Below are 23,902 nucleotides of genomic sequence, written 5' to 3'. Positions count from 1 at the left end.
CCTGCACAACCTCCTAACAAATCACTGTAGGAAGAAATTGTACATCAGAAAAGATAGCTCATGGTCTTGAGATAAATATAATTTGTTTTCTTTTTTTGTTTTTAGTTTTTTAAGCACTCCGTATTCCCAGTGTACGTTGCTGCTTTTTTGAGGAGAGAAAAAAAGCAGTTTTGCTTTTCTTGGCGACTACATCAGCTTTCTGGTTAAGAGTGTCACCTGCTTTAAAACCAATCGATCAGCTATTCTGCTTAAAGGAGAGCTATCTGTCTTCACTCCACTCCTCTTTAAGAGCAATAAAATAGTCTCATTGCACAGAGCAAAGGGAAATCCAAGTAAAGAAAAAATGTATCAACTTAATTTCTCTCACCGTTCAACGTTTGAAAAATAAAGTAAAAGGAGAAAGAACAGTAGACAGACATGCCTGTCGACAATGAACCAGGTTTTGCATTTTACAACGTCCCCACTGAGTAGGGTGATTGGCGCTGTATTTTGTAACAAGAAACAAACTGCGCTGGCAGGACCTGTGTGTAATGAGATTGAAAGGTTCGTTTCGAAGCTAAAAATAGAATTTGCTTAATGCGGTTTTGCCATGTCCAAAGATTTTCTTGATGGGGAAAAAAACAGTGTGCAAATTACATATTTCTCCAGAAAGGTGCAACATGCAAGGGCACCACGGTTTGTTCCCAGAGCCACTGGAAGCCATAATCACTGTGAAATTCTGATGTTTCCAAATCACAGTGCTTCATTCATGCTGTTGAGTGTTCAGTTAATGAGGTAGAACAACAGACAATGCCGTTGTAAATTTCAGAGGTGATCTGAGGTTTACCTACACTGGGTGGCAAGGAAGACCATTCTATAAAAGTCATGGATTACTTAGGCCGTACCATTCGGCATGGGTTTCATTGTAAAGTGTCCTGTGCACAGTTGACAGAGCTTTTCAGTACGTTTTCCAGTCAGCAGTGGTCTAATGATTACTCCATTTCCCCTCTGCAGTTTTGACCCCCAGATGTAAGCAAATAACCTAAGTTATCATGAAGTGATTTTTTTTTTTTTTAAACTAAAAATCATCATGAATTCTGAGTTATCAAAAAAGTGAGAAGTGTCCAGCATGGATCACACACACTGGGGGGTATAAACAGTCACGTTCCAGGTTTGCTTTGTATGCCAGTAGTATCATGGACCTAAAACAGACTACTGTAAGACACACTTTTTGACAAGAGAAAGCTTTGCTGCAGTGATGAAAGTCAGATTTGAAATGGCCAGTCTGAAGGAAAGAGAAGAAATGTGTTCCCCCAGAAGCACAGATACCTTTGACATGAGTCTTTAGCATAGACCATTCATGTAGTATACCATTTGCAGAAACAAAAAATGTGTTCATTTTATTTATAAATAAATAAATAATACATTCTTCATTCTAGTTTTACTTGACCACTTTTTTGAGACTCGTTCATTTACCCAATTATTCCGTTATTTATGTGTTCGATGTTTTTTCTTCTCCTGTTCAATTACTGTGTGAGGTATATCTAACGAAGCTGTGTGCACTGCATCTTTCTAGTATGAGTATGGCTCCTTCCTATTTCTTTGGAGATCCTTCATTACTAATTGGATTTTTTTTCGTCTCTGGCAACGTTGGCCTAGAGCTCCCCCTTGTGAAATATAAGAAGCATACATTAGCTTTCAGCAGTGCACAGGGTCTGAATTCCTCTATTGTACTTTTTATAGTGGGCTGTTCTGTTACATGTACCTACCAGATCCTTATTCTACCTGACCATATGTGCATATATATATATATATATAATGTGGATTTGTATTGATTAATACATAATTCATATATATGTATATATATTTTTAAATTAATTAAAACACATTTGTGCTCATGTGTTTGTCATAAACAACGTTAAACTCCTTCGAACTTTCGATCCCTCTTGCCCGTTCTTTACACTGTTCAGTCAACTGGAATTTTTGCAGTTCTCTCCAGGCTCATCAGTGTTCAATAAAAGCAGTTATTGATGAATATGTATAGTTTAATCAATATTTATTTACAACTACATGAATCACCAAATAACATTTCAAATGAAAGGCATCAATAGTTTAAACAATAACTGTTCATATATGAGCATAGAATGGGGTGTTGTTTTGCTTTACTATAATATTAATATTGTTTTCCCTTTTTATGTTCTTAATTTACATATTTGGGGTTTTATGTATGCATACTTGAAGTCTCTTTACACTGCCTCCAATAAGTATTGTTTCAAACCTGAGTACAAATCCTTATTGCAGCTGTTGCCTACATAGCATCTGGTTTTAAAGCACTACAAGAGTTTTCCCACATGGCATTGAACAGCAAAATGAACATCATCTGAGTGCAGAAAAGAGTTCCTCGCCACAAGCTTAGAGACAATAGCATTTACATTTTTGGACTTGTCTTTTACTTTAGTCCAGCAAAATAATTCCGCCACAATGCAAAAAAGTAAGATTAATAAAATGTATCATTGGCCCAAAAATGTTAAGTTTGTTTTCGTCTTAAGATAATATCCTGGATTTAATATAATAATTTGTAACAGAAACATAAAGCTATTTTTTATTTCCATAAACCTACTGACAATGTGTGTGTTAATGTTTGAATTAAGCAGCAGTAGAGAGTAACCCCACTTTATTAAATAATTGTAGTGAAAGCAAATTCAGCATTTTCCTATTTTCTGATTACAGGATTTAATGCATGAAGATGTGAAAATATATATTTGCTGTTGCTGTATTATAGTTATAGTTATTTGTGTTTTCTACCATTCAGGAATATGGGTGAATAGTGATAAATGTAAGTTATTATTATTTTAAATTAATATTTTATGAAAGTGGTCAAACACTGTAACCGGTGCGCTAGGGAAGATATTCTGAAAGTGCTTTTTGTGTTGTTCTTGTTGTTGTTGGATTTGTCAGTATTTTTTGTATTAATTTCTTTGCCATTCTATGTTTGGTATCCGAGCATATGACTGCAAGTTGCTTTTGAGCTCTCCTCAAAAAGGCCATGATGATTTATTTTTGTTTTCATGTTTTTGAGTCAGTCATTTTGTGTTTCTCACTCCTGTTGATTGGATAAATATTCACTTTAACCGAATGTAAGGATGAGGAATATAAATGTGCTGAGCTAGATGAAGCGCAAAATTATTAGGCATTTTAATGAACTTGTAATTGTCAGCTAATAGGCAGTGTGGAGGAGCAATTAGAAAGACTAATGCAAGGCTTTGATTGGTTTACCGGGATGTGAAGTAGAAGTGTAAAGAGTCTGTAACTGTGTGGTAGCACAGTGACCTGCGGAGACCCTGTCTGTACGCCAGAGCCCTGCTGGGAGAGGGCTATACAGGCCACTCAGACAGGCTGAGCAATCCCAGGAAGCTGAGCTGTACACAGTGAGGACACGGCTGCAAGAACAGTGGTCCAGTACACCTAACCGGCAGCTTTATGTGCTACGCCATTCACTTAGTGCCCTTATGTGTTTTCTAAACCTGGAACAGATTTTTAAACTGTGTCCTGGAGCAAGAGAACTGTATATTAGTTAGTTCAAGTGCATCATTTGTAGATGTTATCAACAGACCCTGGGTAGAAATAGATGTATTTCCAGTGGAGTCTCTTTCTACTGGGTACAACAGCAGCCCCTCTCTCAAGGTTTTCCAGAGTGGGGGGCTCAGACTGCAGCTGGTGAGCATCTCAGTAAGGCTTTAATGCATACCCTACCTACGGTCCAGTCTCTTTATTATAGCAAGCATATTCACATGTCTGTGAATTTGCTGTAGGCTCCACTTTTGTGTTTTTATTTTATTTTACTGTTAATGTGATAGCTGGTGCTCTTGTACTGCAGGCCAATCAGGGGTCAGTTTGATGTTTCTAAGAAGCTCCCATGTGGCTCTACCAGTACAGTCAACTGTGATCAGCATTCCCCCAGGGATGGCACACACTTGGCCTAACGCTGCCAGGGCTAGCTTCAGTTTCTTCAGCTTGCCAAGTAACTGCAACCCCGGTGGCATACTGTCTGTCTGTAAGCTGCAGGTAGAATTGAATTGTCCCTCAGACAAAGTCTATGCACCCCCCCATTTACACTATGGAGCAAAAGTCCGGAAAGGAGAGGATCGCCTGACAACTAACTAAAGAGGGCACGTTTCTTTTTGTCTCCTGTGGTAGCATTGAGTAGGGTTGAGTAACAACTGACAATTGAGACAAAGTTACTAAATAAAGTGTTGCACCGTTGTTGTAACTGTATTAATTAAACTTCAACAGGCCCTCAATGTGGCCCAGATCAGCCATATCAAATTTAATTGAAGAATGATTCCATCAAGGGTGAAAATTCTTGACCCCCGCAGACCAGTTTTGTTGCAAGGCAGTATTCATTTCCTGTTTCATGTTGTACAAAAATGTAGAAGAGGGCGAGATTGGCCCTTTTATTATTCACAACATCTCTAATGTATCTTAGGCTTAAGCCGGGCCATTTTTTCACAGTAGTGTGTGCAGTGAAGGGGGGGTAGAGTTAAAATCAAGTGTCAACCCCCCACCTCCCCATCCGACTCCGAGCGATTGATCCAGGGGATTGTGAGCAGCCCCCCCTGCCACCCCCTCCGCAGACAGCTAAGGTAGGGGGGGTGGCAACAATATCCCGGGGAGGATGATTTAACCTTTCAATTTAGAGGGCACAAAGCCAGGCTGATTAATGAACTTTCTGATGGCCAGCGATAAGCGGGTCTGTTTCTTTATTTCCAGGACAATGAAGAATTCCTCCTACCCCCTCTCTACCTCCTCTCTCCATATATTACTACAATCTCACACAGAAAATGGGGCAAAGAGATTAAATTAAAAGAAGAGAAAGGGGGGGGGGTGATTGAAAGGAGTTTTATCTCATTGACAAACTTGAGGAAGGGGAATTAAAATTGGTTAATGAAAAAAAAGAGCTGGGTACATTGGATTTTATTTTTCCCATCTCCTGTTCATACAACTCGGATGTCATTATTGTCTTTCATTTATAAACCGAAAGCAGCAGAAACACACCCTGCATTTAATCGTATTGCTTTTAGTGTGTTTGTGTTGGTCATGTATGTACGTCTGTGGGCATTGGAAGGTCAGGGATGGGGGGGTCATATATGCTGCCTCTTATGCTCCCCTTAACCCCCCCCAACACACACACACACACACACACATCCTGTCCCAAGCAAAAGAGAAAAAAAATGAATTGTGTTATCAGGATGAGTGCAGACACATATGCATTCCCCCTTTCTTCTTGCTTGGACGGACAAGGTCGATAGCATTACAAGGTATTTGTGGCAGTGCTTCTTTCAGTCTTCGGAGCTGCCAGTTTTTCAGCCAGATTTGAATTACAAAAGAAGAAGAAGCTGGCATGAAAATTGAAAGGGTTTATCGGCTCGTCTGAAGCCTCATAGCACTTGGCTTATTTATGCAGTCCATCTGCCGCTGTGTAAATCTAAAAAAAAAAAAAAGGAAATAAGGTCATAAAGACCAGATAGGTATAAGATGGTAAATAAAATATGGATATCCTTTTTGTTCATTTTCGCACATTAATTCTGTGATATTTTCTTGTCTTCAATTTAAGCTTCTCTCCTATATCTTTACCTCGGTGAATTGATATTGCAGCAGGGAATTCAGAGGGAGGTGAGTCTCTGTCCTTGTGGGGGTTGCGCTGGTGTGCAATTACACAAAAGAATATATGTAAAGTGTCCTGCTACTTTTTGCCCCCCAACAATCCTCCCCCCCACACACACACAATTCTTTCCACACTACAGGAATGGGATGTTAAAACCCTGTGATTGAATTCACAGAGCCTTTGTGGCAGCAAGCTGTGCTTGTCGCTAGGTTTGTTTTCTTCTCTTCCCTGTTAGCAACTGTTTGATGGGTTACGAAATGATTGCATTGAATTTCACGAAAGATGGATTGGGCGGTGTTTTTAAATCACATTGAGTATACCAACTCGGCCCTGTGAAATTGCTTGCATGGGAGTGTATTTCCCTGAAGCTATTATACTACAAAGCATCACATTTTGGAATCAATAGTGGCCCGATTTGAGAAGTTTAAAAGGATTATATTGAATTTTGTAAGCGAACATTATATCCCATTTTATGCTATCCGTACTAACGCCAGATTAAGATCATGCCTTCGAAGAAGGGGAATCCAAATAGGTTTCAACATGAAGCGCTGCATTGTGCCTCTGTGTTGGTCACCATGCTAATGGCTACATTCTGAAATGCTAGAAAACACATTCTTGCTGGAATGGATTTTGAGTGCGGATATGGCAGTTGTTTTAAAACTGCCTTTACTGACTGACTGGCTGAGATAGTGGCAGCAAAAGGGAATTACATTTGGGGGGATTTATTTTCAGGCCTGAAGCTTTGTTAACTGGATAATACAAAGGACTTGGCTCATCATTCACATCTGGTTCAGGAAAATGGCAAATTGCTACACTGCTTCTAATATCTTTTCCCTCCCTCCCTCTCTCCCTCTCTCTCTCTGTGCATTTCCTATCCAGTTTTAATTTTCATAAGGTGAATCTTTTATAACTGTATTAACACATTAAATCCTGTTCTCTCATACGTTATATATGTTCAAAAAAGCACAACAGCAAGAGTGAACTGTAAAGACATGCATTATTAAATTAATTAGTAACTAATGTTTACTTTATTAGTTGGATGATTGGAATTCAGTGAAATATATAATATATATATATATAGATGCACATAGATGCAGCATATGTCATACTGTACAGGGTGACAATAGAAAAACGTGTGAGTTTGATGTTTTAATTCTCGGATTTTACTTTGGTGGGCCAAATTTAAATGAAGAGTGCAGTGCTGCACTTTAAAACATACTTCTAAAAATTGCAGAATCAGAAGTTGTTTCATTTTTTATTTCCTGGTGCTGAATCATAGATATTCGAAGAAACTCTACACTGCCTTGAGAGAGCTAATCTCTAACACTCTCTGCTCTCCTGGGAGAGGCCGGCTATGGATCAGAGAGAGTTTTTATCATATTTAGACTCACTTCCTCCATTAGTTACCATTTGTGTGTTTTACAAGATACTAACATTAAAGGGAGTACTTACTGTTCTAGGTCTGTGCATACAGCTTTAGGTAGGATTAAGTAGAAATACAAATTTTGAAAAATCTCCCTAGCTCTCCTTTCATTCATAATTCTCAAAAATAGTGAAACCACCTCCCTGACAGTTAACTGAACCTTGTATGTTGTGTGTATACTTGCAAACACAAGAATAAAATGGTGTTATACAGATAATATTTTTATAATGTAAAATTATGCACTAATTATGTAATTATTCTACTTTATAGATTAGACAACTGCACATTTGACCCATAAACAGCAGCTTGATCTGACCTTACAAATTATGTTGTGTGTTCTACCTCAGAAAGGAACAAAAAACTAAACTGTAGGAGATTTAGGAAAATCACGTATTTAAGTTTTAGTATTTTCCAGTCTGCAGTGTGTGTGTGTGTGTGTGTGTGTGTGTGTGTGTGTGTGTGTGTGACCGCCTTTTCTCTGTACAGTAGCTGACTAGTCCAGAGCATCTGGGAGGGCCCCATGGGTGTCAGAATAATATATGCAAACACTGTCCAGAGCTTCAACCCGTTCGCAAATCCCCCATTTACACAAGCACTGTTTGCACACACTGATTGTCGTTTGTAACAGTTTTAACTAATGTGGGTTTAAGGATTAAAGTCTGCCACCCTCCAAGGCAATGAAAAAAAAACAGAAAAGAAAGCTCTGTTTGTGAGGCCTTGTAGCATTAGGAGTCCCTGACAGACGCAGCAGCCTCCGGGCAGTAACTTGCTGTCAGCCCCCCTTCTCAAAATGCAATGAAAGTGTTCTGCACTGTTTGTGCTGTTAATATTTGGGTACTGTGTTACCCATTACAATTAGCTAATGCCTCACTCAAGCATTTTGTGCATACTTAATATGTATTAGTTGCCCCATGCACCTTTGAGCATAAAAATATACATTCTGTTTAGATTAGGTGTTGCAATATTGTGGTCGCATAAATTCAGAAAGGAAGAGAGTTTTCAGACTTTGGCTCTGATAACGCACTCCCTTTGTGTCTGTCCCAATTTAATTTGAAATTAATATTTCTGTTGCCTCAAAAAGTGCTATGATAATACTCTGTTCTTCGTAACTGCCTGAAAATATTTGCTTCTGTACAAAGAAGAAATGGAATTATCTCAACTATGCAGGATCAGTAATAGCAGTATTTATCGTGATCAAATATTCTATTTAGATTTAATTCTAGGTTTAAATTAGAGGTTCCAGTTGAAAATCATGGTTTCTAAAAAAAATCACCTGGAGTTTAAAGCCCTAGATATTTCCCACCACACTGAGTTTGCTCCTGTTCTCAGATACACTACCGGTCTTCTGGTCCCGCTGGTTAATCTGTGCCCTAGAGAAGATATTTTGGTTTTGTTTGGATGGGGAAACGAGCAGTTAATTTCTGTGTTATATCGTAGACAACTGCTTTTGCTGGAAAGTCACAAGCGATTTAAGCAATCTGAAATTTTCACTTATTTGCAGTAAATACTTTGAGTACAACTGGAATTGCTCGTGGCAACTGCAATAAATGGGAATAGATATCGTCAACATCTGTCTCTGGCTGTTCTGGCAACATGTGGAGTATCTCAGAGATCCTTCATACTCTCTCACTGGATTGAGGGCACAACATGTATGACACGGGGCTCTGATGGAGACAGGCCTGTGTGGTTGTTGAGCATTTCCATTTGTACTTCACTCATGTCAGCAGCTTGAGTAAACTTCTGGAAGTCCTTTTGGAGGGATTGGATATCACTCCCTATCCCTTCTCTGTGCTCAGGACAGAGCGATACGTCTGGTCAATAAAGTTTCGTACTAATCGGTGGTGCTCCCACCTGATACAGACAACAGTCATGAGAGTGGGATATGACACTGGAGCAAAACAATTTACATGAAATTAAAGGAGTAACATGTCATAGTTGTTGGCCAGTTTGGCACACTGGATCTGAACTTTAAAGAGTATGGAGGTGTGGGGGAGTCGGAGGCACTGACTTGCACCACAGCCTGACCCGAGGTATTTTGCCGTCACTCCAGTGGGGAGCAGCACTTATGTATTCGTGATCTGCGTTGGTGGGAATTTAGCAGGTGTTCTCTTTCTGAAATGTGCTGCATTCTTCACGCCTTTGCTGAATAACAATTTAAGTTTCTATTTGGGGTTTTTTATATATATTTTCTTTTTCTTTATTTTGATATTGAGTGATCCTTAATCAGAAATATAGCAGCTGTGGACCAGTGGAGTAGATAATCTGGGGATGCCTGATACCGCGTGCTTGTGTTGTGTTTGATTAAACATCCCCTTAACAAGAAAGCAGTTTAATTTTAATACGAGTTTGATACATGAGCAGTGTGATTGCTGCTTTACTATCATCATATAGTTAATTAATTTTAGCTGATCAGAAACATTAAAAGTAAGGTTATGTGGTTCTCAAAGCTTAATAAAGTACCATAGCCATAAAATTACAAAATGGTAACCATATGTTTTTTCTACAGTGTCTGTAACAGAAAAAACATGTGAATCAAACACACATATAATATTTCCAACATAAGGCAAGTAACCATGATTATAAAAACATTTGATTGTCATTTACAAATCCACCATTCTCATGTACCCTGAATAAAATGCTACTTTCACAGCAACAGTATTCAAACCTATCTTCAATAAAGAGACTCTAAATGTGATTTAAGGGGAGATATATGTGTATGACAATGAGGACCTGCCTAGTACTCTCCATACAATTTAAAAGAGAAAAAAAAACATATATATATATATATTTATTTGTTGATCCCTTAATTATATTTGTAGACTACTTTTATTGGTTATGATATTCAAAATGATGTAGATTGATATAACCAATCAAATAAAAAATGGTTTACAACATATGTACTTAATATACTAGTGACTTATTGTGGTTTCCTGTATTCGTTTATTAGTAGATCAATGTAATTGTAGGGATTAGTTGTCTGTACTGACAACTATCCAGAGCCTGTGGTACTAAAAATAATAGTTTTTCATATATATATATATATATATATATATAATATTTATTTATTTTTTCCCCTCTTACTCTAAAACTTGACATAGAGTTTTTAATCTGTGATTTTATACAACTCTTTCTATGGCAAATGTTTATCCTATCATCCGGCCTCAACAGTAATGTAACAAGGTAACAAGGCCCTGAGGTCACAGGAGAAAAACAACCTCGCCCCATAGTGGAACTGGACTCTGGGTTCCTACAGGAAAGGGCTGGGTGAATTTATGAGATTTCTTCGCTGCCTGTAAGGAGCAAGATTGGATGATTGGGCCTGTTTGTAACCTGTGCTAAACTCTTCTAATTCTTAAACTAATAGACTCGCAGCAGTATGTTGAAAATGTGGAGTAGACTGGACTGTAGGGCCTCTAGGGGCAGCTGAGAACATGAAATAAATTGGGATGGGACTTGGAATTGGGTGGTGAGCGGCCGGAGCTCCTGGATGTGTTAAGGAGTCGGCCTGCCCCCATGAGCATCACTGTCACCGGTCAGCCGGCCTGCTGGGAGCGAGACTCGAAATCCTGCACACCGGGGACAGAGCGAAGCCCCTGCAGGGCCGCGGACATCCTGAGGTAAAACTCTCAGCGTTGACAGTGAAAGGGGCTTGTTTTTGGCACAGATGTGACTGAAATAACAGACACTTATGAGAAATCTGTCTATGTTCAGACAGGTCACACAGACATTCAGGGAAGCCATTAATGTTTGTTATTTTGAATACATTTTTTAATCTGAAGCAAGCTAACTGTGTGTGTGTGTGTGTAATCAAAACCTTTCAATTGAAACACTATATTCAGTGATTCATTGAGTTACATACTAAATAAATAAATATTAAACTGTATTCATTTAACAATTATATATTTTCAGAGTTTGTATGTAGTGACAGTCAAAAATATTTACACTTCATGTTTTTACTAGAAACGTTCCACAATTTATTTAACAATATTTAATCAACTACATTTATGAGATTACATATTTGTTAACCTACATTATAAGAGAGTAACATTGTTGTGAATAAAGTCATGAAAACATTCAATCAAAATTGTATAATATATTATTATTATTATTATTATTAATAATAATAATAATAATAATGTTGTTATTATCCCCACCTAATCTTTCAAAATGTAACAATGGCTTGAATTGCTGTGTTTGTTTCAGTACCTGAAGTAATTTAAATTAATGTTGGACTGTGTGCCACAAATATTGAATTTTAGGTGTACTGGCTGCTAAATGGAGTATATTTATAGCCATAAACTTAACCCTAAATATTAGTGTCAGCTAAGTCAGGTCTCTCTTACACTGCTGTTGGCTGTGTCAACGCCTAACAGCCGTGTGTGCCTCAGCGGTCGTGGGTGAGAGTCGTGTTTGGCTTTCCCTGCTTGTGGCTTGCACTGAGCGGAAGATTATTCTAGATTAACAAATGAGAAGCACATTGTGAAATGTGAAAAACAAAAACAAAAATTATATTGAGAAATGTGAACTCTTACATGGTTTACAAAAATCTGAAAGCATTAACAATTTTTTCTAGTGACATTTCAGTTGATCTATACTGAATTAATGCCATTGCTTTAAATCTTGAGTAAGAGGTTTAATGTTAGTAGCATGCTGGGGAGTAACCTATTCATTTCCCAGTTTACTACTGCGGTTAGCCTACATTGTCACGTAGAAAAGCCTGTGCACTCAGTCCCTGTAAACGTTCATGTAGCGCCCATATGCATTTAAATTACAGAGCACTGTGTGTAATCTTGTTTAATACACTGTGTTCAGTTTCTATTTCTGTTGGTTGATTACTCGTTTACAAATCAGATTGCCGTTGGCCAGAACCACTGCATTTTTGTTCCAAAGCCTGTGCCCTGGCCTTCAAGTGAGAAAGGAATCAAGTTCTTAAAGACAGTTTGAACACGACCCATTTTGTCCTGTCAAAGGAAGGCTTTGGGAAAGGGTAGTGTCTGATTCCACACCCGACGGTGCCATACAGAGGCACGCGAGTATCTTGGGAAGCCTTTAGGCATGCTTGCGATGCCCCCCCCACGGTACAGGTTGAGCAGCCTCGGGGGGCTCAGTACCTGCGAATCAGGTAGCGATGTTTGAATGAAGGAGGTTCTGTAGCCGAGACATAACTAATTTCAAAGAAGCTGCAGATTACATCTTTTCTTTTCTTTTTTTTCCTCCCCAAGGTTTGTTTGTTCGTTTCAGAATTGTTTTAGTATAAACTGACTTTGGGTTTTATTTTTAATGAAGACGATCTTTCAAAAATTACATTTAATTTTCATATTAGTCGATTTGATTTTATATTGTAGAGATTAATTTTGCTCATCAGGTTAATACAATATTTTAGAAATAATATAATTGAAATCCATATACAATTATTACATCAGTGATGCAATTATGTTGCATAAATATTACTCAAGTTTTTGGAGAATTGTAAATTAATGCCTAAGTATGCAAATTAGAAGATGGCAATGGGTTGATATAATGGAGATAATTAAGTACTTTTCAAGGTTTAACTTTTTTGTTGCTTCCTCATGCATATTAACTTTGTCCTACATTTCTTCAGAAAAAAAGGTTCAGACAAAACCTAAGAAGTGGTTGTCATGTTTTTACATAAACATTTTATTCATGATGTATCTTTTGTTAACTGCAACTCCATTCTCTGGCTATTACTAGAGCACATCTGCTTATTTGTATTAATTCTGTGTAACAGCCTCCTAAGAGAACATCCATGATCTTAGGATAACTTTTTATTTATTTATTGGCAGACGCCCTTATCCCCTTTAAACAAATGTTCAAGACTTCAGTCTTAAGCCGTGTCTGAGATTTAATTCTGAGTTCAACCGTTTCTCAGTATCTCTGTGTTAAATTTGTTATTGGCAAGCCAGTGATGTACAAAATTTAAAGACAAAACAAAGTGTTTCCATTTGTTTATTTTTTATTTTTTATTTTTAAATAAAACCGGCTTCTCCGGAGATGACTACATTGTATGCTCATCCTGTTATTTGACTCTCCTTTATTATAGTTTAAGAATATTTTGCTTCTTCTTCAGTTAATTGAAGTATTTAGTTCACATTTACATCAAGTTTCTGTTTTGATCTAATTTAGCAAAATCTAAATCAAGTTACTAGCTAGCAAACACTTATGATGGGTCAAATCGCCTCCTCTCTTTTGTAAACCATTTTTTATTTTTCTTATGTAAAGTTAAAATTTTATTATTTTTCCACTAGAAAACAAGGATTATGAAAAACTTTTGCAAGTGCAACCACAGGTAGACATAGTGAGCTAGTTTCCTTCTTTCATATTTTCTTAAATGAATTAAGATAGTATTTGGTCATAATGTGAGGTTGAGAGTCAGAAAATCTTTATAAATGTTGTATTTTAGATCATAATAAGATTTTGTTTTTATTCATTCATTAATTTAGTATTTGTTTTTTAGCTTTTGTATTTGTCAATCTAACATTCCAAGAATCTTCCATACTACACCAGCCGAGTACGGTATTTTATATGTTTTTATCGCTTTGAGGAAAGGACAGAAAAACGAAAATCAAAATAATTTAAAATGTAATGCAAAGTGCAGCTAACCTCCATTCTGCCATGCCACTAAGAATTTCCCAGGGTTCTCTTGTCACCAGCCGCTGTAGCCACCCCAATTATTTTAAGCTAAACCCTTGTGTGTGGGAGGGAGGGTAGCAGTTTGATCTACAGGGGATAATTCACGGGTGGGTAATCACAAGCAGCCTTGCAAGTTGGGGGAGCTCTTAGATTCCTGGCCATGCGTCCAGGAGGTCCTCAATTCAAATCCTGGGTGCTCCTTTGAACACTGAGACCTTTAGAGGAGGCTTTGAATAGCGGGACATGGCCGACTTCCTGTCTGTCTGAGCCTCCCAGATGCTGCAGCAGGCTTCCCCGGCTGGGAGGGCCCCTGTTCCAGCCGTGTAGTCCTCTCACAGCCCTGCCTCCACAAACGAGACAAAAGTGTCAGACTTTAGTTTCGGAAGCTATAAACTGTGACTGTTCTTTTCTTTTTCATCCCGCCACCGAAACACGACTTGTATTGGTTGTTGGGTTAAAACAGGTGGTCGGATTATACTGTGCCATTACAGCCATACCCTACGCCTCCTGTTTACATACTACGTTATTTCATTTATTTGTATTATAATTATTTAAACTTTGAAGTTGTAATATTGGTGTCTTGTTTAAATTGTGTTTCTGTTTTCATTATTCAGAACCCCTAATTTACCCACATCACAGTCACCCATGAATATCTCTTTTATTATCCTGCCTTGTTTGGGAGGATCTTTAAAGGATAACCAGCTTCCCAGGCCTATGCATGTGTTTTACGTACCATTTTCACAGTTTTGTAATTGTGTGTTGAATGTTTGGGGGTGCATTAGTAAAACCACTTCATATTTTCATTGTTATTTTTAAAGGGTCTGTGAAGAAGCCTGAAGTGTATTTCAGAATGAATAAACTGAAAGGGGAGAGTGCGGGCTCCTGACAGTCTCTCTCAGGAGTGCCTATTAACCCCCCCAAAGCCATGTGTTGAACAGCCCCACAGCACGGCCTGTGTTCGAGTTACCGCTCGACTGGTTGGCTGGCCCCCATTGGACCTCTCCCGGCATCTCACTTGGGCGGCACACAAAGCCAGGGCTAAGCAAAGGCAGCCAGGGATGTTAGTGAATGAAGCGCATTATGATCTGAGGAACGTGACCTCACTGACCCCAGATGAGTATGTGTAACCAACCGTTCTGTGAGTTTCTGTATCTCTCCCAGCGCTCCTTGCTAAGCTAAGAGACCCATATCATATAGACATAATGCCAGTGGGACCTATGATATACTCTGTTCTCTTGGTCATTCATACACTGGCCTGTTCTGGACACTGCACTCTCCTGCAGCCGACCCCCACCCCGTCTCTTTCCTATTAGACTGAATTAGAATTAGACTGCTGCACCGAATGGAAACGTGTTCTCTGTGCTTCTAGAACACACTTTCGTTCTATTACAAGCTATTACCAGTTTTCTCAGTTAAATCAAAAAGGATCAAAAAGTATAATTTGTACGTAAAGATGCAGGAGCCAACCGTATGAATTTACACTGATGCTCGGTGAAGTCGCACAGTGGCAGTGGGAATCGGATTAGGGCCAGAGATAGTGTAAATCAATCTCAAGATGCTTCTTAACATAAAAAACAAAAAATATGCCCATGTACAGTACATGCACATACATACCTGTTGTGTTCCATTTTATGCCTGTCCATTAGTGTCCAAGTGAGCTGTCTTGTGATTCATTAAGGAGAAAAAGAAAAAAGAGGAACTGATGAAACAATGATGGTGAACCAAAACCAAGGGAGGCAATCCTCTTAATTAATAGAGGTGATGACACACACACAAATGCATGCACGCATAGACACACACACACACACACACATACACATACAGTAGTAATGAGTTTTGGATGTGAGGAAAGCTCTTGTTGGATCAAAGTGGGTTTAGATAAGAGAAGCTCAAGGTCACACTGGGAGCTGGCCCTACAGGCCAATTTGCATAACGAATGAGCGAGGGGGAGATAGGTCGGGCAGGCAGCAGGTCCGGGGTGTGCTGATCTCCTGGCCTTTGTGATGGTGATTCCGTCCTGCAAAAGGAGGAAGGCCAGTGTCGCCGAGATAATGATTAACTGTTTTAATGGCATTCATTCATTCCGCAGCTAACTACTCATGCGGAAAAAAAGGGGGTTATGTAAAAATGACATTAGAAGAAAATCATTTGTAATCGTTGCATCGGGGGCTGCACTTTGAGGAGACATTAGGAGCAAATCCGTGGTGTGGTAGGCTTACGCTTTTTATCGGCTGATATTTACTGAACTTACTGGAGCGTGAAAAGCTTTCAGCGCCGAGAGCAGATGGGGACGGACCTTTTTCCTAGGTAATGCTATCTCCCAGGTTATTACTCCTATATATTGATAGCCTGAGTAATCGCTGGCAGATATCGTCCCACAAAATATAGATTATTTTAATGTTTGTAAGGGAGGGGAAGAAAGAAAAAAAAAGAAAGAAATCGCAAAGGGCTGTTCATGAATAGTTTATTCCATTCAGCTCTCGTGTCCAGAGCGTCTGAGAAATATCAGAGCATTAAGAGCCTCAAGTGGATTGATAATAGACCTTTTTATATTTAATAAAATGATGCTTTTACATCTTGCAGCTTTGGAGAAAAGAAAAAAAAGTGGCGTACTTATATAGCATAAATAAGTATTGGTGTTACTTCCCACGGCTGTTTAACTTGCAAAAGTTATGCTCGGGGATTAGATTCTGTACGTGTTGTCTGAGAGCAAAGGACATGCAGTTGTGGGAATGTGACAATGGGAATGTATGCATGCATACATGTGTTAGTGTGTGTGTGTGTGTGAGAGCGTCTAATTCTCTGTTTGATTATTCTGTGTTTTGTCTTTTATCTATCGCACTGTATCACTCAATATATATGAATGATTTCATAAAATAATCATGATTGGTTATTAGATCAATACTAAGTGACCCAGCAGAATTTCTGTATTTAATTAGATACTCGTCCCCGTCGGCAACCCGAGGAGACACCATTTTACTCTAATAGAAAGACCCCACGTACAAATCGCGTTTCACAGCAGTTCCCCTCTTGAAACGCCACACAGACTTTTGAATTTCGTTGTAAATTAGTCTAATTCAGCTAATAAAATGTAAGCCAAGCAAAAAAGGGAGGGCGGGGGTCCAGGATGTGATCTGAATAGCAGACATTGTGTCCTGAGCACTGGATAAGAAAAGTCAATCATGGCTGTATAAAGGGATTTTGAGTGATTGTTTAACATTGATCAGCAGCTCTTTGTAGGGTTGGGGTGAGCGAGGCCGGGGTTTGAGCTCTGGCTCATTCACTGGGTAATAGGTTGGGCTTGGTTTAGCACAGGCAGTCTGTCATTTAGTCCCCCAGCAGCAAGAACCTAGTTAGGTCTCCATAGTAAGTAGATGTGCATGAAACAATAATTTGTAGAAATTTGTATCTAAATGAAAAAAATAAACAAACAGTTTTGCATTTTATTTGAATCAGTACATAAACCTGAAAACATGGGTCTGGGAAGAATTCCTATCCTCTCTCTCAAGGTGAATCGATTTCCCTCATTAACCCCACAGTGCTGATTCAGCAGTAATCCTGCAGTGAGTGTCATTCTGTACCGCACAGACAGCGAGAACCCTTTCTGAATAATCACATATTCAATCAGTCAATCAATCAATCAATTGTGAGCAACACTAGTGTGCAGTAGATCAAGACAAATGTACTCTGAATTCACAATTTTCTGAATTGACCTGTACAATCTTATAATATCTGAGGTAAATTGATGGTTGCTATTATTTAACAGGTATTAATTATTTTAGTACAATTTTTGTATAATTTATATTTGAATCATTTGTAAGTACATACAATTATTTACCATAGAATTATTCTTTTTGTGAACATTCAAAACACCAGAGCCCATATTTTTCACTTTAGAATCCAGTAAATATTTGATTAAGGCTAATGAAAACTTTAAGCCCTGGAGTTGAGTGTGTTGGGTCTATTATTATTGTACTGTACTTCATTGAATAACAAGTGCTAAACATGGTACTAATTAAAAGTAAAATGCACTGCATCTGACAACAGACATCAAAGATGGCCATTGTGAGATTTATCCACATAACCTGTACTGTTAAACATAAACACAGGGACAGTGTTAAAATCTTTAGATGCATTTAGAAATTGTAAAATGTTGTGCTTGTGTGCTTTATTGAAGTAATTGCTTTTGGATGTTTTTGGAATATACCATTTTTTTCAGGGGGTTATCGGTAGTCAAATCCAAAAAATACTGTGTTTCTGAGATTCTTTGTTTTGTTCCCCTTTCCTGCCTTTTTGTTTCTTAAATAAAATAAAATAATGCACACCTTTTTTTTTGTTATAAACATTCGTAATGTAATTGCCTATTTTTAAATGCATCATTGTGGGATGATTATCAAACTATAGGTCAACCATCTTTTCACACTGACCCCTGGACCTCAGTGGACAGTCCAGCCAGGGCCCTCTCCCCTGGCCTCTCAGACAGGCTGTTTTTTTCCATGATGCTATTTTTGGACTGCATCATTGGCATGTTTAATGGTATCTTTACTGCATAAAGTGCTGGTTAATAAGGTCAACGTAAATCTTACATACACCCCAGACCAGACAACGTTTGTTAAAAAGGCAGAAAAACATTCACACTGCTCTCCTACAGAGCAGAATAGTTTCTGCTTTTGTCCAAATGGTTTCCCTGTGGTGTGGTAACAAAGGAAAATGTTTCACCTATCCAGGCATGCCCTTCTTTGAGGTGGGGGGGCTTAGCATATTTTACTAGGGTAAAAATAATAGAATATCTTCCAGCCATTCCATTAAGCAGGGCTGAGCAGGAATGAGTACAAGGTTACAGGCAACCTCTGAAAGACTCTTCTGTAATTAATGGACTGACTGTAGGGCACAACCGATCGAATGCCAGTTACACAGAGACCTCCTTCCCAGCAAGACTTCAGAAAACAGCCTGTTTTTCTCCTAAGCTGTAGATACCAAGTTCTAGCTGTTAATCTCTTTTACTTAATAATGTGTAGATGTGTCCTGATAGGTCTGCAAATACTGCAAAGGAAAGCACGCTTCTGCCGGATTTCTGTTGTTCTTACGAATGTCGGCGTTGTTGGCTTGTGTGGTTTTGCATTATTAAAGAGTCCTACCTGACTGCTGGTCTCCAATTAGTCTCTCACTGAAGAATTATCTAGCTGTAGCTCTTACAGATACAGACTGTACTGTAGCACCTAGAGAGTTCCCAATAATCCCACATTGAGGGTCCAGAGCTCTTCATTAGGGCTCATCTCTAGCCCTGTAACGAGGGGCCCCATTAAGCCCGTTGCTATCTGGCTGGCTCGATATGTAAAGCAGGCCCAAGCCCTGCAGCAGCCGGCCTGATGGAAAACAAACACTCTTAAATGTCAGAGGTTTAACATTACTCTACTAGTACTTAATGTGTGGGTCATAGACAACTTGTCCATGTTAAATTCTTAATTATATTAATTAGACTGAAAGCTATATATATAACTACAGAGTATTTGCAGTATTCACTTAATTTCTGTTTCTCTTCTAAAACACTGCTGTACATCAAGTGGTTTCCATGCAGTTGAATTCAGTACACCAAGCCATAAAGGCCTTTACATTAGTAGTCTACTATTTAATGTCTCAAAACCATCTCTAAAGTTTCTCAAAAAGTTTTTTGTTTTGTTTTTGTGAAATCAAGGAACGTTCTGTTTTTTGATTGATTGGTTTAAACTTCCTTTTTCTTTCAGACCACCCCAGGGCCTCTCGTCCAACCAGAAGGAAATGTCAGACCCAAAATCCCTGCTTACTGCTACAACTGCTCTCGAAAAGGACATTTCGGATATGTAAGTTGACTTAATCCGTCTGCCGCCCTGGAACGGGCCTCCTATCTCAAAGAGTGTTTCCCGCAGTGAGGCGCTGACGGCAGGGTGGGGGGGCCTGGGGCTCATCCGCACAGGCCTGTCACAGACACGCACACTCGCAGTCACTCGCAGGGGGACAAAGGGACGTGTACACAACCTACATGTAATCAGACAATACATCGGTGCTGTCTTCTTTCCCTTTTGTGTGTAATTTCTGTGTACCTTCACTCATTCAGCTCTGTGCTGACACTGAACAATGAGAGAAATACCTAAACAACAGGATCTGCCAATGGTGGTGAGCAGCTCAACAATTGATATTCCCCAGTGCTTTGTTACTGATCGATTAGTACCCCACTGTATTGAGGTATCGTGGAAGAAAGCGCTTAGTGTTGCTGTCATGAATGTGCTTTAATATAGATTTACCGTTTGGAGATAGTCAGGCTTGGGTTTGCCAGTGGGTGGCATGCTGGACATGTACAGTCAACACTAAGACAGCCACGTCTCTGATTTCATAGAGATTTCTATACAGAGCACCTCCGAGCACTTCACAATGTGAAAAAAACTGTCCGAACTGCAGTTGAGTATATAAAATAAAAAAATCTGTACAAATTCAGACCCTTCTGTATTCAAACACAGATGTGTAAATACGTAAATTAATGTAATGCTATTTATAATTTAGTGAAAAAAATAGTAAAATAAAAAATACAAATTATTAGAAAGTTGAGATTTTACAATAACAAAAGATGGTGAGCTACAATCCTAAAATATGTGACAGACCCAGCATCTGTGACGGGTGTAGCAACAGACAGGGCACTGTGGTCAGTTCCTGCGAAGAAGAGGAAGCCTGTGTCTGAACATCAGCCCTAGATATAATTTTCAGATTCCCGGAGTGTAAACAGTGCATCTGTGATAACGTGTGTGTATAAAGACTTTTGATGGAATAACATTTATTTTTAATATCCATAAATTGTCTTCTAATTAATTTTGTAATTGGTGCAAATAATTCATTTGGTTTCAAACTTAAACTCAATGTATAGCATTTTAAAATTTCAACTATTTAGAAATCCAATTGATCTTACAATTTGTATGTACTATTAAGTTTTGATTTTGAAATTATTATACTTTGTGTGTTTATAAGCATTTCCTTGCTGTAATGAATTACTGCATATTACCATTGATTTTTATTTCTCACATGTAAGTTCTCCTAAACCCCATTGATCGTTTGGAATGCAGCAATTCCAGTGTTTTAAAATCCATACCTTTGTGACAATTAATTTGTAAGAGGTTTATGCTTAAAAAAATATATTTTTTAATTTTTTTATATATATATAGTTTTAGTTTGCATTTTATGTACCGTGATATTGAATGTATTGAATCATTAATGATTTTAGTTTCTGGCAATATTTATTTGAAATCACAGTCTCTGATACCATTTCATAATTGTTTATATATAATGGTTCACTAATAATAATTAAGAAAACACCTAAATAAACTGAAAATTGGGAAAGGATTTATGTATATTACATTTAAAACATAGCTCTGATCACTCAGTTTGTTAGGTGTTTCACTTCTGTCCAACTTGTATCCACAGTAAGCAGGCAATCTCATTAAATTAAATTAAATTATTTAGTTAATCACTAGGAGAAATCTCAAGCTGCAATCAGATAGGATTTTGAAAGGATAATAAATGGTCAAAAGAAATAATACAAAAACACACCGTTCACAATACAACCTGTTGTAATGTTTGTATTCTACATCGGCACGTTTTTTAGAAAAAGTCACTAAAGCATAAAAAAAATAAACCCTGATGATGTGGCTGCTGACAAAGTGAAGGTGTTTGCTGAACTCTGTTTACAAAGCAGCAGGTGTAGGACTGATCTACCACAAACGGAAAACAATTAAAAGTCAATAACATTTACATCTCTTATGGCTCTTTGGAAAAGTCCTGCATTAGGACACCATTTTGTTTGAAAGATCCTCTTTCCACTCCACTCAAATATCAACTGTCAATTGCCTGTTAAGGGTTACTTCGTCAGATGAGTAAATGCTCCTGTTACTATTGTGTTACACACCTGAGAGGCACTCTGATGAGGACGGGGTTATGCTGTTCCAAACATGCCTTTTGAAGCATAACGTCTGCGCTCGGCAGCTTTGTTCAAACGCAGACGTACAACATTTAAAGGCGCAGGCCCACACCAGAACCAACACAGTCCACAAAAACCATGTTTCGGTTTTTATTTTTACCCCTTTTCACTTAAATTCTTCAAATGTATATAAATGTTATATTTTGAACAGTGCAGGAACATAATGCAAGTTTACACTTCATTGATAAAATCTGCGCTGACCCTTTCAGATCTTTTTGTTTTGAGTTCTGCATCTGTTTATGACAGTCAGTTGTTGCGCAGCTGTTAGGTAAAGCATAAACCATTCTGTATACATGTCTATATGTCTGGGATTTTGTCAGGGAAGAGGAAGTTGTCTTTTTCAAACCAGTAATCCATAAATAGTTTTTTGGGTTTTTTTTGTTTTTTTTTAAATATATAACTTTCTCTGAAGAAAATGGAGAGCTCTCATGCATGGCCGTGATTTCTAATCAACAGACCATACCTGTGTGAAGCTCACTGCGGCCTTGATTTTGTTAAAATGTTGCCTGTGTACAGTTCTAGTCAAAGGTATTCACAGCCTTCATGTGAAAGTCATGCAGTGATTTGTTTAGTTATAATTGTCCATTATACTATACTAATGTATCCTTGATTTCTTCTCACAGATTGTTGAAAACTGATTCAGCCTAGAGACAACTGAAAATAATCAGCTGACTATCATTATTTACTGTGCATTAAGTGGAGCATCAAACCGAATTGAATGTGCTGAGTGTGTCTGGTTTGGTTTCTCCTAGGAATGCACCCAGAGAAGGATGTTCAACAAGACGTTCCCCGCTCTGCCCTTCGTTACTTACTACGACACAGAGCAGGACATGCGGTCAAGAAATCACCGGCTTCAGAGGAAAGCACAAGGTGCGGCTTTCTGTTCATCACTGCGGCCTCCTGTTGTGACCTGAGCATAATGTTGTCCTGTCCTGTTTTCATTACTGTGATTGTGTTTAGGTAATGTAAAACACACAAAGAAACCTGTCAGATTACACACAAATTAGCCATGGCTGCTGATGTTACACTATGAAGTGCTGTTATACAGAGAGCTTGGTATTTGGAGGCCCAGTGCAATTCTAAGTATATAGAAGCTTTATTAGACCTAGTTGGCCTCAGTCTTATTTACATTTCTTAGGTTTCAAAACCACAATTTTGTAAAAAAATATATATACACACACCAATTAGCCATAACAGTATGACCACTGACAGGTGAAGTGAACAACACTGATAATCTCGTTATCATGGCACCGGTCAGTGGGTGGGATATATTAGGCAGCAAGTGAACATTTTCTCCTCAAAGTTGATGTGTTAGAAGCAGGAAAACTGGGCAGCGTAAGGATCTGAGCGACTTTGACAAGGGCCAAATTGTGATGGCTAGACGACTGGGTCAGAGTATCTCCAAAACTGCAGCTCTTGTGGGGTGTTCCCGGTCTGCAGTGGTCAGTACCTATCAAAAGTGCTCCAAGGAAGGAAAAGCAGTGAACCGGCGACAGGGTCATGGGTGGCCAAGGCTCATTGATGCACGTGGGGAGCGAAGGCTGGCCCTTGTGGTCCGATCCAACAGACGAGCTACTGTAGCTCAAATTGCTGAAAAAGTGAATGCTGGTTCTGATAGAAAGGTGTCAGAACACACAGTGCATCGCAGTTTGTTGCGTATGGGGCTGCGTAGCCGCAGACCAGTCAGGGTGCCCATGCTGACCCCTGTCCACTGCCGAAAGAGCCTACAATGGGCACGTGAGCATCAGAACTGGACCACGGAGCAATGGAAAAAGGTGGCTTGGTCTGATGAATCATGAGTTCAAGGTGTTGACTTGGCCTCCAAATTCCCCAGATCTCAATCCAATCGAGCATCTGTGGGATGTGCTGGACAAACAAGTCCGATCCATGGAGGCCCCACCTCGCAACTTACAGGATTTAAAGGTTCTGCTGCTAACGTCGTGGTGCCAGATACCACAGCACACCTTCAGAGGTCAAGTGGAGTCCATGCCTCGACGGGTCAGGGCTGTTTTGGCGGCAAAAGGGGGACCTATACAATATTAGGCAGGTGGTCATAATGTTATGGCTGATCGCTGTATATATATATATATATATATATATCCATTAAAATCTAATGGAAAAATCTAAAAAGTAGACCTTTTTGATGTCTTAAAGAAGTATTATGCTATTCTTGGATGTATAT

The 23,902-nt window shown here is 38.7% G+C and overlaps 1 protein-coding gene across 4 annotated transcripts in view; it reads left to right on the top strand.

Moving 5' to 3' along the window:
• The window catches only part of zcchc7 (zinc finger, CCHC domain containing 7), a 109,845-nt gene that overhangs the window by 82,597 nt on the left and 3,346 nt on the right, over positions 1-23,902 (top strand). For all 4 annotated transcript variants that reach the window (XM_066720575.1, XM_066720574.1, XM_066720572.1 and 1 more), the window contains 2 exons: positions 19,463-19,558; positions 22,473-22,590. In XM_066720575.1, the coding sequence (XP_066576672.1) occupies positions 19,463-19,558; positions 22,473-22,590 (214 nt within the window). The remainder of the gene's footprint in view (positions 1-19,462; positions 19,559-22,472; positions 22,591-23,902) is intronic.

The sequence above is a fragment of the Amia ocellicauda genome, chromosome 13 (genome assembly GCF_036373705.1).
Source record: "Amia ocellicauda isolate fAmiCal2 chromosome 13, fAmiCal2.hap1, whole genome shotgun sequence".
In the NCBI taxonomy this organism is placed as follows: Eukaryota; Metazoa; Chordata; class Actinopteri; order Amiiformes; family Amiidae; genus Amia; species Amia ocellicauda.
Note: the sequence above shows the minus strand (reverse complement) of the source record. Positions and strands in the feature narration are given on the sequence as shown.